This window comes from Sminthopsis crassicaudata, chromosome 5 (genome assembly GCF_048593235.1).
Source record: "Sminthopsis crassicaudata isolate SCR6 chromosome 5, ASM4859323v1, whole genome shotgun sequence".
Taxonomy (NCBI): domain Eukaryota; kingdom Metazoa; phylum Chordata; class Mammalia; order Dasyuromorphia; family Dasyuridae; genus Sminthopsis; species Sminthopsis crassicaudata.
The window spans coordinates 299,009,674-299,028,000 of NC_133621.1; the positions used below are offsets into that span (position 1 = coordinate 299,009,674).

At 39.1% G+C, this 18,327-nt stretch overlaps 1 protein-coding gene across 1 annotated transcript; it reads left to right on the forward strand.

Moving 5' to 3' along the window:
- The first annotated feature begins 7,932 nt into the window (after positions 1-7,932).
- On the forward strand, positions 7,933-11,460 carry LOC141542658 (galectin-1-like). The gene is made up of 4 exons (XM_074267241.1): positions 7,933-8,049; positions 9,625-9,704; positions 10,109-10,283; positions 10,757-11,460. Exons 1-4 carry the CDS (start codon positions 8,041-8,043, stop codon positions 10,901-10,903), a joined length of 411 nt encoding a protein of 136 aa, XP_074123342.1. The 5' UTR covers positions 7,933-8,040; the 3' UTR covers positions 10,904-11,460.
- Positions 11,461-18,327: the final 6,867 nt, after the last annotated feature.

Here is an 18,327-nt window from a genome sequence, read left to right on the forward strand (position 1 = left end):
CTAAACTCTCAGTCCCTTGACCCCTTCAAACACCAGACTCTATCATTAAGATGGAAGGGAACTTCCAAAGTCCATTCTATGTCCCTCATTTGATCCCTGAAGAAACTGCACTTCCAAGAAGGAAGTGATTTACCCACCTAGCAAGTGCCTGAAATGAGATTTTAATCCAGACCCAACTGACTCCAAGGCCCAGCACTTGAGGCTGTTCACTATGAATCAGAAAAACTGGTATATCAATCCCACTTCCCAATGATGTAGCTGCGTGGCCCAGGCAGTTCAATCTACCTTTCTGACCTTCAATTTCCTCATCTGAATAAAGGCTATAATGGTACTTTCTGTCCATCTACCATGTTAAGGTTGTTATGATGAAAGTGATATAGAAAGAGCAAGGAGAACTCTTATAATTGAAGTCATAATGGTGTACAGCTTCAGTGAAATATGGAGGCCAGGCAGTCTTCACTTATTAATCTGAGCGCCAGTGTTTATATACCTTTTAGGCTAGTGTTACAACATTACTTGCTATCTTCAGTTGATACCATATTCCTCCAGGGTTAATGCACATTCCATACTTTGACATTTCAGTATCTACTTTAACTATCAATACTAAGATACTCACCAAAACAGAATTGTAAATAGCTTAGTTGTGATGCTCATGAACATCAGCAGAATTATAAATAGTTGTGATGTTTTATCAATGTCAAAGTACTTGTTGAAACCGAATAGTAAATAGCAGAAATTATCATACTAATGGATTTACTTCTAGTATGTCCTTACTTTATTTTTAAGGGGTAAATAGCATAGGTGAAATGCCTTATTCCTGTGGCATGCATTCTCCTACATTTATCCTGAGTATGACTTTAAAAGATTGTTAGAAGAGATGGTGATCCAATATGATCATGAAATTACTGGTCCTCTACATCTCAAGAGATAGTGAACCCATATGGGCCCTCTACATCTCCCCCTCTTTTTTAAGACATACCAGAAAGCACAAAGGGTTAAGCCAATGACTGTAAGAATAGCACATGCAAGAGGAACAAAATGCAAAAGCATAGAAGTCAGATTATTTACAGGATTTATCTTTTTTAACCACTCAAATATTTGGTTTGCTCTGCTATCAGCATCAATTCCAGGGACACTACTTTTTGCCATGTTTTCTGCCGAGGCAGCTAATTCAGATATATCCCAAGTGAGCTTGGAATTATAAATAGCTCCATTTATTCTGTTCTTTATTTGAAACCATTAAACAATAGGATATTATCCTATTGAGATACTGGCCCTCTACAAAGTCAGAAGAGCTAGATTTAAATCCTGGTTCTGCCCTTTACTACCTGCAGAGAGCCTTCCTAGGGTAACAATGTTCTTTATATTATCTATGATAAGCCATTGCTTGAACATCATTAATGGTAAGGGCCTACAGCTTGTTTAGCCATTCCCAGTTGATGACCATTTCCTTAGTATCCAATTCTTTGATAAACTTTTATTGTTTATTGAAACTCCATGAAAATAAAAACAATTATCTAACATTAAAATATGTGTAATGAGGGGCAGCTAGGTGGCACAGTGGATAGATCACCAGCCTTGAATTCAGGAGGACCTGAGTTCAAATCTGGTCTCAGACACTTAATACTTCCCGACTGTGTGACCCTGGGCAAGTCACTTAACCCCAGCCTCAAAAAAAAAAAAAAAAAATGTGTAGTGAAAATTCCCATTTGAGATAAAAGCTCCTGGGTTTGTAATTGATATTATTTTAAAATTGTTGGGTTTTTTAGATACAGTTTTCTGATGGGCCATTAAGTTAATAAATCCTTCATTCAAGAGAAATACTATAAGCTTATTGAAAGAAGATATTATAGGTGGGGGAGGTCTGTATCTGGAAAAAACCAAGAAGAGGACCTGGGTATAGCCAAAGACAGAATTATTTTGACTCAAATTCCGTTCACTGATCAGCAGTTTTCCACGTGGTTATTCTTGAAGCTGGGTATGAGGTACAATTGTTATTGTATGATTGGTTGACAAATTATGATTCTTACCTGATGTCAATCGATTAAGGATGTCTTATCTTACCATACATGTTGAGTCATTTTGTGGCCTTAGGTCAAGGTCTGAAGGACCATTTTGCTTTTATAATCTTGTCCCTGCCTTTTCTTCTTTAGCAGATTTCTAGAATCAGAGCAAGTTGAAGACATGAGAATGATAAATGTATGTAAGATCTTCTTGTTACCAATCTGATTCTCTATCCCTCAAACTAAGTAAATTAATATTTGGATTTATCATCTGCCTGCTAACACATTTATCTGTTCCACATCCAGTGGGTTAGAAGTTGAGTAATATGAAAAAATTAACTAAAATATTGTGGCCTTCTATTTGTACCAGTTAAGAAATTTGATTTTTTTCCTCTTTCTTTTTAGTTTTATAGTACCTTATTATAAAATTTGGGTTAAGTATTTGGTCACAGTGTTTGTGTCATTTGCTAAGCACTTTGTACCCTAAAGGAGAGAGCCTTTTGGGCTCAGATCCTGGCTTAGACACTTAAAATGGTGTGACCATTGGGAGTATGTGGATGATTGAGGTGTACTTGTCCCTCTAGTGTGATGATTGTTCATTGTAGGCTATGTAGGATGTTCAGGGATGCCTGGCACTTCTGGAGTGAAGGTTGCACATCCACCTTTGGTGTCCAGCTGCCACCAACCTTCATCTTCAGCTTCAAGAAGCCATAGAATACCCAGTGTCCAAATTCCAGTAAACTGTTTTAACAGACAGTCTAATCAAGGTTGACCCCAACTGCCAGGTATCAACTGTGTTGGTAAGTTGGGAGGGGTGTCTATCTTAAAAGCCTGGGAAGAATTTTCCTGGTGGAATGGGTGTAGATCTGAACAATTTGTTCTAATGGTCACAAAGATAGCTTGGGCACTTAGAACTTGGTCAGACATGAAACATACCCAAGTTCTCTGCTGAAGCCATTGCCAGTCTTCTTGATTTTTGTCTTGCAACTGAATTCCAGTGGTTCTGGAAGAGAAATTGAAGGTGATGACTTCCCACAACTCTACCTTACTCAAATCCAACTTGTGTATTATTCAAAAGACATCACTTGTACCATTTTACCATTTTTACCTACCTCAAACCTTTGAGAACCAACAAGTGATGAAGCAGCGGGAGTGGATACACATGGGAACCATAGTTGCAATCCTGCCTACAGTTGGCCCAGACCCTATGGTCATTTCTCTGAGTCAAAGCAGTAGTGACATTTGACAGCCCTCTGAGTGTCTGAACAGCCTTTTAAAGGATGACATGAAGAAAGGTTTTGAAAAGTTGGCATTAAAATTGTTTGCTTTACCTACTCAAACCCTAGCTGACTTAACAGGCAGAGATTATAACCTGTTGGTCAAAATCATTATATATATGATATATATATATATATATATATATATATATATATATATATATATATATATATATATATATATATATAATATATATAAACAAAGATTGATTCCACGTCATTATTGTACATGAAATGTGTCTACACTTCTTGGTGAATAAAAATTCTGGTAGACTTGAAAAACAAACAGTTCTTGTTCCGAGGTGTCATATCAAAATAGCCCCCCGAGTGAAACAAAGCTAGAAAATTAAATCCAGCTTACTGAAATAAGTGATGGATACCATTTTTACCCCTGGAAGTTCAACAGTGAAGTAGAAACACAATAAAAGTTGGTATAGGTTTTGTAATCCAAACTAGATCTGGTCAATAAGCTTCTATGCCTACCAAAATGAGTGAATGACAGGCTCATGATAATGGCATTACCACTTGCAGGAAAGTTATCACACCATCATCATCAGTGCCCAACTCTAAACTTTTCTAAAGAAAAATTTTATAAGGATCTAAAGATCCTCCTCATCAGTCACATTGTACAGTTTCATTGTACACAGCAACAACAAGACTATACAATGACCAAATCTGATGGATGTGGTTCTCTCCAACAATGAGATAATTGATGCCAGTTCCAATGATTTTGTGATGAAGAGAGCCATCTCCATCCAGAGAGAGGTCTGTAGAAACTGAATGCAGATCATAACATTTTTCACTTTTTTTGTTGTCCGCTTGTATTTTGTTTTCTTTCTCATTTTCTTTCTTTTTTTGATCTGATTTCTCTTGTACAGCAAGAGAATGGTATAAATATTGGTATAAATATGTTAATACATGTTGGATTTAACATATATTGAATTGCTTGCCATCTAGGGGAAGGGGTGGGTGAAAGGAGGAGAAAATCTGAAACACAAGGCTATGCAAGAGTCAATGTTGTCAAATTGTCCGTGCATATGTTTTGAAAATAAATGGCTTTCTGTCATCAAGGGGAGGGAGTAGAGGGAGGGAGGGGATAATTTGGAAAAATGAATACAAGGGATAATGTTATAAAAAAATTACTCATGCATATATAATGTCAAAAAAATTTACAAATAAAAAAAAAAAGAAAAGAAATTCTCTTTTTATATAGGTAAAGGAAATTACTTATCCTATGGCAATCTTTTGTCACTGCAAACAAGATTCTTGCCTGAGTCCTCCTTAATAGGCTTCTCCTGGAAGATGGGCATGTACTACTTTGTTTAGAGTTATTATTTAAAGGTATTTGGAGAGGGCTGGGGGGCAGCTTAGGTGAATCTCTTTACTTATTTTTAAATAGACATCCTAATCAAGCCTCCTTTATATGGTTGTTCTGAGAACCAATAATAACATTGATCTATAACTCAGCAAAGTTTGCAAAATACTTTACAAATATTACCTAATTTGTCCTCTCAACAACTCTGGGATATTATTAACCCATTATGTAGGTGGAGGAAACTGAGATAGGTAGAAGTTAAAAACTTTATCCTGACTCCAAATCCAGGGGAATATGGCATTATAGCACCCCCTACCGGCTCCGGTTTAATGTACTTCTGTCTTCATTGTGTCTCATAATTGGGGGAAGGATCTGTTGGAATGTAAAGAGAGGGAGAGGCAGGGTCCCCAGTGAACCTCCAAGTACAGCCAGAGAATGGGGTTGCCTTACACCTTTCAGATTGGCTAGAATGACAGGAAGAGATAATGCGGAATGTTGGAGGGGATGTGGGAAAACTGGGACACTAATACATTGTTGGTGGAGTTGTGAATTGATCCAATCATTCTGGAGAGCAGTTTGGAACTATGGCCACAGGCCTACCCAACTGTGCATATCCTTTGATCTACTGGGTCTTTATCCCAAAGAGATTATAAAAGAAGGAAAAGGATCTTTGTGTGCAAAAATGTTTGTGGCAGCCCTTTTTGTAGTGGCAAGAAAATGTCCATCAGTTGGGGAATGGCTGACTGCATTATGGGATATGAATGTTATGGATTATTATTGTCTTGTAAGAAATGACCAGCAGGATAATTTCAGAGAGGCCTGGAGAGGCTCACATGAACTGGTGCTGAGTGAAATGAGTAGAACCAGGAGATCATTGTACACGGCAACAAGAAGACATACAATGTTCACCTTTGATGGACGTGGCTCTTCTCAACAATGAGATGATTCAGACCAATTTCAATGGACTTGTGAGGCCATTTGCACCCAGACTGTGGGCATTGAATGTGCATCACAACATAGTATTTTCACTTTTTTTTTTGTTTGCTTGCATTTTGTTTTCTTATTTTTTCTTTTTAATCTGATTTTTCTTGTGCAGCATGATAATTGTGGAAATATGTATAGAAGAATTGCACATATTTAACCTATCTTGGATTATTTGCCATTTGGGAAGTGGAGGATTAGGGAGGGAGGGAGAAAAATTTGGAACACAAGGTTTTGCAAGGGTGAATGTTGAAAATGATCTCTGCACATGTTTTGAAAATAAAAAGCTTTAATTAAAAAAAAAGAAAGAAAATCATATGACAATTCTCAAGAACAAGAGGAACACTTCACAAACCTTGAAGAGATTAGCAAAATAAGCAAAAACCATGATCAGCAGGCAGAGGGCGCTCCCAGAGAACAATGGGCAAAACAGACTCCACTTTCTTCCTCTCAAATTTCCCCAAACCTCAAGTGATTAACCATCTGATTCTGATAACAGCCCCTTCATTTCTCACCTTCCTGGCAAGGTCAAGCCCCATTTGGGGGTCTCCTGCTTCCTTTCTCCCCCAACCCCAATGCTGGAAGTAGATGAAAAAGGCAGGGAGCAGAGCTGGGCTGGCTGAGGGCATGGCTTCCCTTTCCTGTCCCCCAAATATCTCATTGCTACTGGGGAGAATAGGAGTGCTGTAGAAGGCTTCATTTTCCCCTCACTTAAGACCTCTTCCCTGTAGGGAAGAGAGGGAGAGGTCACATGTAGCAGAGCCTTATAGATGTCACCTTCTTCCTATAGGAAAAATTGGCAGCTTTGAAAACACACTTGCACACACACACACATAATTTTTTAAAAAATATATTAATTTTATAATTATAATTTTTTTGACAGCACATATGCATGGATAATTTTTTTTTTTTACATTATCCCTTGTATTCATTTTTCCAAATTTTCCCCTCCCTTCCTCTCCTTCCTCCCCTAGGTGACAGGCAATCCCATGTATATTAAATATGTTATAGTATATCCTAGATACAATATATGTGTGCAAAACCAAATTTCTTGTTGCACGGTAAAAATTGGATTCCGAAGGTATAAGTAACCAGGGTAGAAAGACAATAGTGAACATTTTACCCTCCTTTCCCAGTGTTCCTTCTCTGGGTGTGGCTGTCTCTGTCCATCATTGATCACCTGGAACTGAATACACACATCCTTTTTAAGAGTCCGCATTTCACTATTAATCGTGTACTAAACACCTCCATTTTACATAATAGCCTAGCAGGCTCCCAACTGAGACATAGTTATACTGCCTCCACCAGTCAGTAGGAGGCCAGGAAATTCTGCCTACATAGGATCATAGGATTTAAGTCTGGCTGGGATCTTAGAAGCCAAAGCTATCCGGAAAGTGGCACTAGAAAGGACCTTCCAGGGCAAGTTGGTTCACCTCCGGCTCCTATCTGTGAGTGTCTCTAGTGTAAGTAAACCCATGGTTCCCCTGCCTTTACTCTGAAGGAGAGACCTGTTGTCAGAAAGCCCTCCCTACAGGCTACAGGGAGGCAAGTTCAAGTTGCTCAGAAAGTCCTGCTGTATTAACTCAAGAAGGGACTCTACGGGATTCACTGATGCTACCAGAAAATGGGACCCCAGCCAGGGACCCCAGGTAGCCTGTGACACATCCTCTCCTTAGCTATCCACAGACACTCTCCTTGCCAATGAGGTCTAATGAAAGAAGAGGTAAAAGGTCAGAGGTTATGGCATCACTTTTTCAGGATCATCAGCCTGCTTCCCTCTGGCTTCATGATGCAGACAGGACAAAATGCTTTCTGACAGCTGGTCAAAAAAACAGCCTTCTGAAACAGAACGGAGGAGCAATGGACTTGTGGTCAGAGTCCTGGTTCAACTCCTCATTGAACAAAGGAGTCTAAGGCCTCAGTTTACTTTGTTAAGAAACCACATGCCATCCTTTCATAGGATTTCCTCCTTCAGGTGGACTCTGGAGGCCAGGCAACTGACTCTCACTAAAAGCATAGCCTTCCTCAAGCTGCCCTAGTCCCTTCCTGAGAAGATCAGATTCTTGTTCATTGTAAAAGCAGTTTCCCTTGGCTGTCCCAGTCAATCATATGACCCAACCCCACCCCAAAAGAACAGGTTTTGAGGTTGGGTGTGTTGGGGGGAAGGCTAGAAAAGGAAAGTTCTTGATGTGATGTGGCCAAGGGCTTCTGTCCAAGAAAGATTTCAAAAATTTGTCCAGTCCTGCCCCGGGATACACCCCTTCTTCTTTTGTGCTTGATATTGGGGGAAGTGCCAGAGGGTTGGGCAGGAAGTATGTGGAGGTGGGCTGGCTGAGTAAATCTGGGGACCCACCAGCTATTTAAAGCATCTGACGGCACCTTGAGTTACCATCTGGGGATTAGAGTTATCCTTCGGGGTACCAGAGCAGCCAGGAGAATCGCAGGATCATTTCCCATCCTCTTCATGGCTCACGTGAGTGCTCCAGGGGATCCTTACTTGTCCTGGATATAGACTGGGGATCCAGAAATGGGACTTTGTGTTTGGGTGAATCCCGGAGACTTGGGAAGGGTGTGGGGATGCTCTACCCTTCTCACCCTATCCCCACGGGCTGGGCTTCCTTCCCTTTTCTTTCTCTAACCCCAACCCTGACTTCCTCAGCCCTTCAAAGACTATTCCTTCCATAACCTCCCCCTTGCACCTTGTCTTTGACAAGCTGGTGATCCAGAGAGACTCTGAGAAAGGAAAGCAAAGGGTAAGTGGGCTGTGGCATAGATTATGATTAGGGTGTCCCCTGGCCCAGAGGAATTTCATCTGGGTGGGGATAGGGAGATATACCCTTCCTTCAGTTACAAAGGAAGGGGGAAAGGAAGCAGAATAGGGATAGAAATGAATCTTCTGCCAGAGGATCAGATTTTCTGGAAGAAATAATGGTCTTACAGAATCAGCTCCACCCCAGCTTTATGGTACAGAAAGAGTTTGGGCTGAAGAGGCCAAACTAGAAAAGGAGGAAAGTGGAGATCAAAGGTAACAGGGGGCAAAAGATTCCCTATTCTAGGCCTTCCTATCCCACTTTAAAAATAATTCCCAAGTGAACTTATAAACATACTACTTCCCTCTTCTCTAGGAAACCAGTTTATTAATATTATCCCTCATCCTGCCCCCAATTACTTAATGATTTAGATTAGAAAAGGATTTCACATCTGTGCTCCCCAGGTGTCCTTGTCCATTTACCCCTGGTAGAAGAAGCTAAGTTATTTGTCTTTACTATTTCTGCCAAGGTAACCCTTGAGTCCCCTTTCTTTTTGAACCTCTCCCTCACTTGACAACACCTCTCCTCCTGGACATGGTTGGCTCCTCTCCTTGGCCCTGGAGAGTGGGCAAAACCCTTCCTGAACACTTTTTTGGCATGGATTTCCATCCTAGCTTAATGAGATGAGGACAGCTTGGGGAGAATGAGGAGGAGGGCAGGACAATGTCTCAGGAGTACAGGGGAGGCAAGCTAAGTCTGACCTACCTAGCAAGGAGTTTCCTCATTGAGTTATAGTTTATCTCCTATCCTTGGGGAATAATCACAATCCTTCTTTTCCCCATTCCCTACACACACACACGCACTTCATCCTTGAGCAAGGGATTTTAAGCTTACATATGATGGCAGCCAAAAAAAGGCTCTGGGGCAGCCAGTGGGACAGAGAGAACATGAACCTGGGACTGAACAAAAATGTGCAGTGTGATTCTGTTTCTGTTGCTCACTTGTGTGATCTGGGACAGGTCCCTTCCTGATTCTTTGTGTCTCTGATTCCTGATATGTAAAATGAAGAATGCATTGGGTCAATCCTCTATTCCCCACTAAATAGATGGGTAAACTGAGGCCTAGAGACATGAAAGGGCCTCTCCAAGGTTAAAGAGCTAGGGCTAAACCCACTTCAGCACTAATTAACTTAGAGGAGAGTCTGGTTTTCTAGAACCAGAGGGTTCCTCCCAACCTAAAAGTTCTAGGTCCCTTAACCTCCCAGACAACCCTAAACTTGCTGTGCTTGGTCTCTTCAGGAAATTGTTGCCTCTAGGATGAACCTGAAAGCTGGAGCTATCCTAAAATTAGTGGGAGACATACTACCTGATGCCAATCAGTAAGTAAGACATTGAATGGATGAGTCAATTTAAATATGGGTGAGAGCTGAATCCTTTACACATCTGCTTGCACTTATCCTTGATTACAAGCATCACACACTTTTTGCTCCAGCCCCAGAAGGCTGTGCTGGAACTCAGCATCAAAAATAACTTTCTAATAGAAACTTCCCAGCAACTGGTATAGTTAGTGAGCTCCCTGTCTCTGGAATAATGAAATGTGTAAAAGATCACTTGTTGGACAGTTTGGGGAGAGGAGGAACCCTGAAGAAGACCAGTCATGGTGCCTCTGGTGAAAATCGGGTGATTGTTCTTTTTGGGGGGTCTTTAAGCTCAGAAATTCTCTGATTGGGGATCTTCAAGGCTCTAATTTCATGCAAATAATGATGTATTTCTCTACTCTCAGTTTCAGAGTTGCACTGGGCAATGATGGTTATGGTAACATTGCATTTCACTTCAATGCACGCTTCAACTATTTAGGGGATCACAATACCGTCGTCATAAACACCATGCAGAATGAAATCTGGGGCAAGGAAGTAAGGGAGAAAAAGTTCCCCTTTATGCAAGGGACTAAAGTGGAGGTAAGACCCCAGAATCAGAGCTTGAATATTCCCCTGGAAAGAACCCAAGAAATGATGTTATATTGGACAAAAGAGTCCTTGAAGCAAACTGTGATGGGGGGAAAGATGAAAAGCTAGAGGGTGAAAAGGTTTCCAAAGGGTTTCCAAAAGTCAATGGCAAGACAGCCCAGTATCCTTGAGCTAAAATGGGAAAAGAAAGGGAAGAAGTTATAGAGGGCCATGGCCCAAACAGGATAAGAGAAAACTCTGGGGTTTATCAGGACACTTGATTTAGAATGGGAGAGGACATCAAGAGCCATTTCATCCAACCCCTCATTTTTCAAAGGAGGAAAGTGAAACTCAGAACAGAGAAATGCCTTGCCTAAGATCACACTTTATTTTAGTGATTGTGTTGAGCTGGAATTTGATCCGGCTCTTCCTATTTTTGATCTCAGGTTTCTGTGTTGACCTCATTCTGCCTTCTCCACTTTCAGATTACCTTACACTTCCAAGGGCATTATTTTTTAGTGAAGCTTCCTAATGATCAAGAGATCTCTATTCCCAATCGCACTGAGGTAACTACTATCAACCACTTGAGAACTAGTGCTGGCATCAAAATCAGATCATTGGCCTTCGAATGAGCCCTCCAATGCAACAACCTTCAGAGCATTCTTAAATCTTGAGGCTCTCTTCTCCTAATAAATGTGCCGCTAATGATAACAGTTGACATGGCCTGTGTTATTCTGGTCTGGGGTAAAAAAGGTTTGGTTTAGAGTTGAGAAGGATGACTGAGTGACCCTGGACAAGTCCCTTTATCTCAATGGCCCCTTGATGATTTTCTAGGATCTGAATTTTCCACGTGGTATCGGTGTATAATATTTAGGTGGGGAAAAAGGCAATCATGATCAACTATACTTGGCTCTTGTCAGTGATTCAGCGATCCAAAGCAATTCCAATAAGTTTTGGATAGAAAACACCATCTGCATCAAGGGAGAGAACTATGGAGACTTAATGTAAATCAAGATATGCTAGGTTCACTTTTTTTCCCTTTTTCTTCTGTTATTTTTTTCTCTCATGATTTTTCCCTTTTATTCTGATTTTTCTCTCCCAACATGATTCATAAAGAAATGTGCATTTAAAAAAAATTACTGTACATGTATAAAAAAAGAAAACAATAAAATTTTTTAAAAGGAAAAAAGGCAATCATTGTTGCCCTTAACTTCTGGTTTTTGTAATGTTTCTCTGTTTTTTATATATGTAAAAACACAATGCTAATTCATATTATATTGTTGGCCTTTCAATGGGTAGAGGAAGAATGAGAGGGAGGAAAATAATTTGAAACTCAAAAGAAAAAAATGAATGGCAAAAATAAACACAAAATGAAACTTTCTCAAAATGACAAACAAAATCATCAATACCATCATGTTATTGTGAAAAGAGGTCCATGGATTTGCCCAGAGTATTAGGAGCCATGCTATAACACAAACAAAGGTGATAAGCACTTAGAAGCTTCCACACTCCCTGATTAACCAATGGGGAAGAGTACCTCCAGAGTAATAAGTGGGGGGCATCTCTGTGTATTAGGGAAGGAAGGGGAGGGGACTTGATCGACTCTGAACAAATCCACTTGCTGGAAAGTTGCTGAATCCTAACCAGTGAGACACTCTGAACCTTTAAAAACTAGCCTCAGAAAGCTCAGAGAAATCTGCAGACATGATGGGTGGTTCTGGGACTCCCTGGTTCTGGAGTCAGACCTATTGAGTTTGAATTTGGCCTCTGACACTCACTGTCTAAATGACCTTGGAGAAGCTTCTGAGCCCCAGGTTCCTCAAAGGAGGAGCTCCCAGCTCCTTCCAGCTCTATATACCTGCACTCCCATGGGGTCCAAGTCATTCCCCAGCCTCAGTTTCCTCCTCTGTAACATGAGGAAGTTGGACTCCATGGCCTCTAAGGTCCCTTCCCTGAGCCTCTGATCTCTGCTCTCCTCTTCTGAAGTACAATAAATTCCAGAATTTCTTCCCACCTGGAGGGGAAGAATATGAGATAATATGACCTCTAAAGCCCTTCCTGTTCTGAACTGATGATCCCAATGGACCATTTCTTGGAACACTCTGTGACATTAATTCCTAAATTCCTTTATTCTGCTTGGGTCAGGGATTTCCTTTCTTTCATATATACCCTCCCCTGATTGGTCCTGGACCTTCTTTCTTAAAGGAGATAGCATCTCTAATTTGAGGTGAAAGTACAGTGTGTCTGCTTGTTACAGATCCAATCAATAGTAGCTCAGAATGTTCTACCACAGGGCTGGACAACTCTTCCATATGACCAACCCCTATTTCTATAAGTAGTTAAAGTTTTCAAGGTACTGCCTTCCAAGCAACTACTTATTTTCTCATTTTTAAGTATCTCTTTGTTAACCTTTATTGAATACTTCTGTATTCAGTATTCAATTAATCGTATTCCATTTATAAGTCAGACCCTCATGAATTATTTTTAAGATTCTCATATCAGATTCATGATTGAGTTAAGGAAAAAAATAGTAAGTGGTATAAAAAAGTTTAAACTCTTTGAAGTTTCAGAACTGTAGAATTAACTTTAAGATACTGTACTAAATTGTATGAAGTTTTATTACTGACAGATTTTAGCAGAGTTATCTAGGTACCTTCTGCAAGTGATATGGAACCCGAGAGGGAGAACCTCCTTCAGAGCAGTCCCAAGAATAAAATCTGTTTCAGAAAGTCCAAGAGAAGACATTTCCTGCAACCAGAGTAGTAGCACACACCATGTCTGGGATTCAAAGTATGCTGATTTTTATGTTAAATTTATGTTGGTTAATTTAATGAGTTGCAAATCTCCCTTCTCAAAATTAGTCCATGTTTGTCCTCTAATAATGTGAATTGTAACCTTATTTTGGTAATTATGATCAATTTATGAAGATTTTTATGGATTTCATTTATGAATGGGATCCATAGCAGAGATGAGTTTTCCACTCCATGATTAGTTTAAAGGGGAAACTGAGGAAATTCTGGAACTAGCCCAATTCCCTTAATATTCAATTTTGGGTCCATTGAGGTTCAAAAGAGACCTCAAAAGATTGGGGTTTCAGACCAGTGTCATAAAGTGTCTCAAAAGAATTTGCAGGTTTGAACCCATCTCAAACCAGGGTCTCCCATCTCGAACCCATCCAAGGGGCAAAGTTTATTATAATTGTAAAACCAATTGAAGCAGGTTAAGTTCCAAAAGAATTTAGCAGAGAACCAGGAGCAAGAAGACCTAAGAAAAAGTTAGAGAGATCAGGAGTTTCATGTTACTTATTTGCTGATTTTATGACTTACAGGTAGGTCTGAGGAGTGGTCTGTTCACTGTTGTCTCAGGAAATTTGTTATCACTGACCAACAGATTGCAAATCGGATGGTCAGCAATGTTTGTAGGATTATGGTATTCCTAAAACCAGGGAACCTCAGGGTTATTATTTTTTTTTCCCTAAGGACTAGGGGAAGAAATATATAACTAAATTACTATAGTATTCGGAAGGTCAGGGGAATTTAGGATTATTGACAGATTGTTAGAACAACCGCATTTCTAAGGCTAGGGGGCCTCAGGATTATTGTGCCATTTCCCCTAGAAGCTGTGTCCCATCAAATCTACTACAAATTTTTTCTTTGAGAAAACTTTTTTTGATTGGGGAAAAGATTTACTTTATTTTTTGAAACTGGTCCTTCATGGCTGACCACCTATACCTGCTACTTAGAAATCCTTACCTAAGGACCTAAGTTATGCTGACCTGAAAACAGATCAGATCCAATTGTTATCACAATCATACATCTCTCTCATATACATATATATGTATATATTTTATATACATCTATACATCTTTATATATATTATATATAAGATATATTATTATGTAGTATATCTTTATACATATTATACATCTATACAACCTGTATGTTTTATCTGAAAAACAGCATGTACTAATCAATCGGTTGTTTCAACATCTTTTGATTATATGAAGGTACTTGGGATAAGGGAATGGGATACTTGTTTTTCTGAATTCAGGCAAGAGCACCTTGTGGGTTCTCCCAGTCTCAATTTGGAAAGTTCCTAATATTTCCTCTGATCAGAAATCAGATCACTAATGTTCTATTGTTTCTTTTTAATTAGTTGGCTTCATTTTATTAGTTGTTTTCATGTATAACAATGTCTCTCCCTATATTTAGGGTGCAGTCCACAGTGAGAAAGGAGTCTGCTCTTGATTTGCTGAACAATTGCCAGGCATTGACTAATACATCGATAAGTTATGAAAACCAAGGCTTTGTGTTCTCAGTCATGTAATCATTCACCCATAACAACCAGGAAGGGGGTTGGTGAAAGGCTTTTTATCTCTTTTTTATAGAGGAGGAAACTGAGATTTGAGTGGGGATATAGATTGTGCATGGGTCACTGAAATGGCAGGTCAGGGAAAAGGAGAATGGGGTGCTGCCAGGATTGAGGGGGAGGTAAAGGGGCTGGAATCAGGCATAGGATGTGAGGTACCTGGGATTGTTGGGGGGCTTGGGAGGAGGGGAGCTGGGGCTATTCCTCCACTTATTGTTGGGACCATGTCTTAAACCCAAATCATTCTGGCTTTTATGAATTGGCCAATAATAGGTACCAGGCCAATCACAATGGTTATTCCTTCGCTCACCATCTATCCCAAGGGCAAGAGAAGTACTCCAAAGTTGGAGAAATTAAAAAAAAAACACAAAAAACATTATTAGTAGGCAGAAGGACAAACAATAACTTATATGAGTAGAGCTGTCCCACTGGGGACCCAACTGGAACTTGTCAGTTGGAAAACAAAATCTCCTTCCTTCCTTCTTGGTGATCATGGTTTTTGTTTCTCCAACCTCTTCAAGGTTTATGGAATGCTTCTCTTATCCTTACAATAGAGGGTGGGAGAAGGAATAGTCAGCGATATTGGCCTTAGATACCTGAGCCTTGTCTGCCAATAAAGAGGACCTATCCCACAGAAGAGGATTTAGCCTGGTCCTGCCTAGCCCCAGAAACAGAATCAGGAGGAATTTAGGGAAGGCGCTATTCAATCCAACAATTGGAGCTTTCTTTTTTAAGGACCATGTCTTAAACCCAAATCATTCTGGCTCTTATGAATTGGCCAACAATAGGTACCAGGCCAATCACAATGATTATTCCTTCTCTCACCATTTATCCCAAGGGCAAGAGAAATACTCCAAAGTTGGAAAAATTAAAACAACAACAACAACAACAAAACATCATTAGTAGTAGGCAGAGAGAGTTCTCAGCAGTAAGTGGAGAAAAACACATACAACTCCCTGATCATTATTTGGGCCTTGATTCCCTTAGAGAAGATGGACATAAGAGTTGTTTTTGTTTTGGACAGAAACCCTGAGGGTTTTCTCATACACACACACACACACACACACACACACACACACACACATACACACACACACACACACATGACTATTTGAAAGAGGCCATTTTTTTTTTTTGCCTCATTTCTTATCTAACCTTAATTTCTGGATGGACATTGGTTCAGTCAAATTGAGACTTGTTAAAGACCTTAGCTTAAAAATGTCAAAGTCACCCAGTGCATCCAGGGCCATCTCCAGTCATCCTGATCTAAGTCTTGCCACTGGTCTCAAAGCATCCTAGAGGATAAAGTCAGGCTGGACATTGCATAGCCTATCCTCACTTAAATCCAATTAACTTGTATTGATCATCATAAAGTATTGTTGTTGAAATATATAACGATCCCCTGGTCCTGCTAATTTCACTCAGCATCAATTCCTGTAAGTCTCTCCAGGCCTTTCTGAAATCCTCCTGCTGGTCATTTCCTACAGAACAATAATATTCCATAATATTCATATACCACAATTTATTCAGCCATCATCCAACTGATGGGCATCCACTCAGTTTCCAGTTTCTGGCCACTACAAAGAGGGCTGTCACAAACATTCTTGCACAGGTCCCTTGCCCTTTTTTTTTTTTTTTTTTTTTTTATTCCTGAGGCTGGGGCTAAGTGACTTGCCCAGGGTCACAAGCTAGGAAGTATTAAGTGTCTGAGATCAGATTTGAACTCGGGTCCTCCTGAATTCAAGGCTGGTGCTCTATCCACTGCATCACCTAGCTGCCCCCTTTGCCCTTCTTTAAAATCTCTTTGGGATATAAGCCCAGTAGTAACACTGCTGGATCAAAGGGTATGCACAATTTGATAACTTTTTGAGCATAGTTCCAAATTGTTTTCCAATTCCACCAACAATGTATCAGTGTCCCAGTTTTCCCACATCCCCTCCAACATTCTGCATTATTTTTCCCTGTCATTCTAGCCAATCTGACAGGTATATAGTGGTATCTCAAAATTATCTTAATTTGCATTTCTCTGATTAATAATGACTTGAAGCATCTTTTCATATGGCTAGAAATAGTTTCAATTTTTTCATCTGAGAATTGTCTGTTCATATCCTTTGACATTTATTAATTGGAGAATGGCTTGATTTCTTATAAATTAGAGTCAATTCTCTATATATTTTGGAAATGATTTATCAGAACCTTTAACTGTAAAAATGATTTCCCAGTTTATTGCTTCCCTTCTAATCTTGTCTGCATTAGTTTTGTTTGTACAAAAACCTTTCAATTTGATACAATCAAAATTTTTCATTTTGTGATCCATAATGATCTCTAGGTCTTCTTTGGTCATAAATTCCTTCCTTTTCCACAGGTCTGAGAGGTAAACTATCCTATGTTCTTCTAATTTATTTGTAATCTGATTCTTTATGCCTAGGTCATGAACCCATTTTGACCTTATCTTGGTGTACAGTATTAAGTGTGGGTCAATGCCTAGTTTCTGCCATACTAATTTCCAATTTTCCCAGCAATTTTTGTCAAACAGTGAGTTCTTATCCCAAAAGCTGGGGTCTTTAGGTTTGTCAAACATTAGCGTATTAAAGTTATTGGCTGTTTTGTCCTTTGAACCTAACCTATTCCACTGATTAACTAGTCTTATTTCTTGTCAATACCAAATAGTTTTGGTAACCACTGCTTTATAATATAATTTTAGCTCTGGTACATCTAGGACACCTTCATTTGATTTTTTTTTTCATTAATTCCCTTGAAATTCTTGACCTTTTGTTTTTCCATATGAACTTTGTTGTTAATTTTTTTAGGTCATTAAAATATTTTGGGGGGAGTTTGATTGGTATAGCGCTAAATAGTAGATTAGTTTAAGTAGTATTGTCATCTTTATTATATTTGCTCGCCCAATCCAAGAACATTTAATATTTTTCCAATTGGTTAGATCTGACTTTATTTGTGTGGAAAGTGTTTTGTAGTTTTGCTCATATAGTTTCTGATTTTCCCTTGTCAGAGAGATTCCTAAATATTTTATACTATTGGTAGTTACTTTAAATGGAATTTCTCTTTGTAACTCTAACTGTTGTATTTTTGTTAATAATATATAAGAATCCTGATGACTTAAGTGGGTTTATTTTGTATCCTGCAACTTTGCTAAAGGTGTGGATTATTTCTAATAGCTTTTTAGTTAGAATCTCTGGGGTTCTCTAAGTGTACCATCATATCATCAGCAAAGAGTGATAATTTTGTTTACTCATTATCTGCTCTAATTCCTTTAATTTCTTCCTCAATTCTTATTGCCAAAGCTAACATTTCTAATACAATATTGAATAGTTAATGGTAATAGTGGGCAATCTTGTTTCACTTCTGATTTTATTGGGAATGGTCCCAGTTTATCCCCATTACATATGATGCTTACTGATAGTTTTAAATAGATGCTACTGGTTATTTTAAGGAAAAATCCATTTATTTCTCTACTCTCAAGTGTTTTTATTAGGAATGGAGGTTGGATTTTATCAAATGCTTTTTCTGCATCTATTGAGATGATCATTTGGTTTTTTAAATTTGGTTATTAATATGGTCAATTATACTAATAGTTTTCCTAATATTGAACCAGCCCTGCATTCCTGGTATAAATCCTACTTGATCATGGTGTATTATCCTGGGGATGATTTTCTGTAGTCTTTTTGCT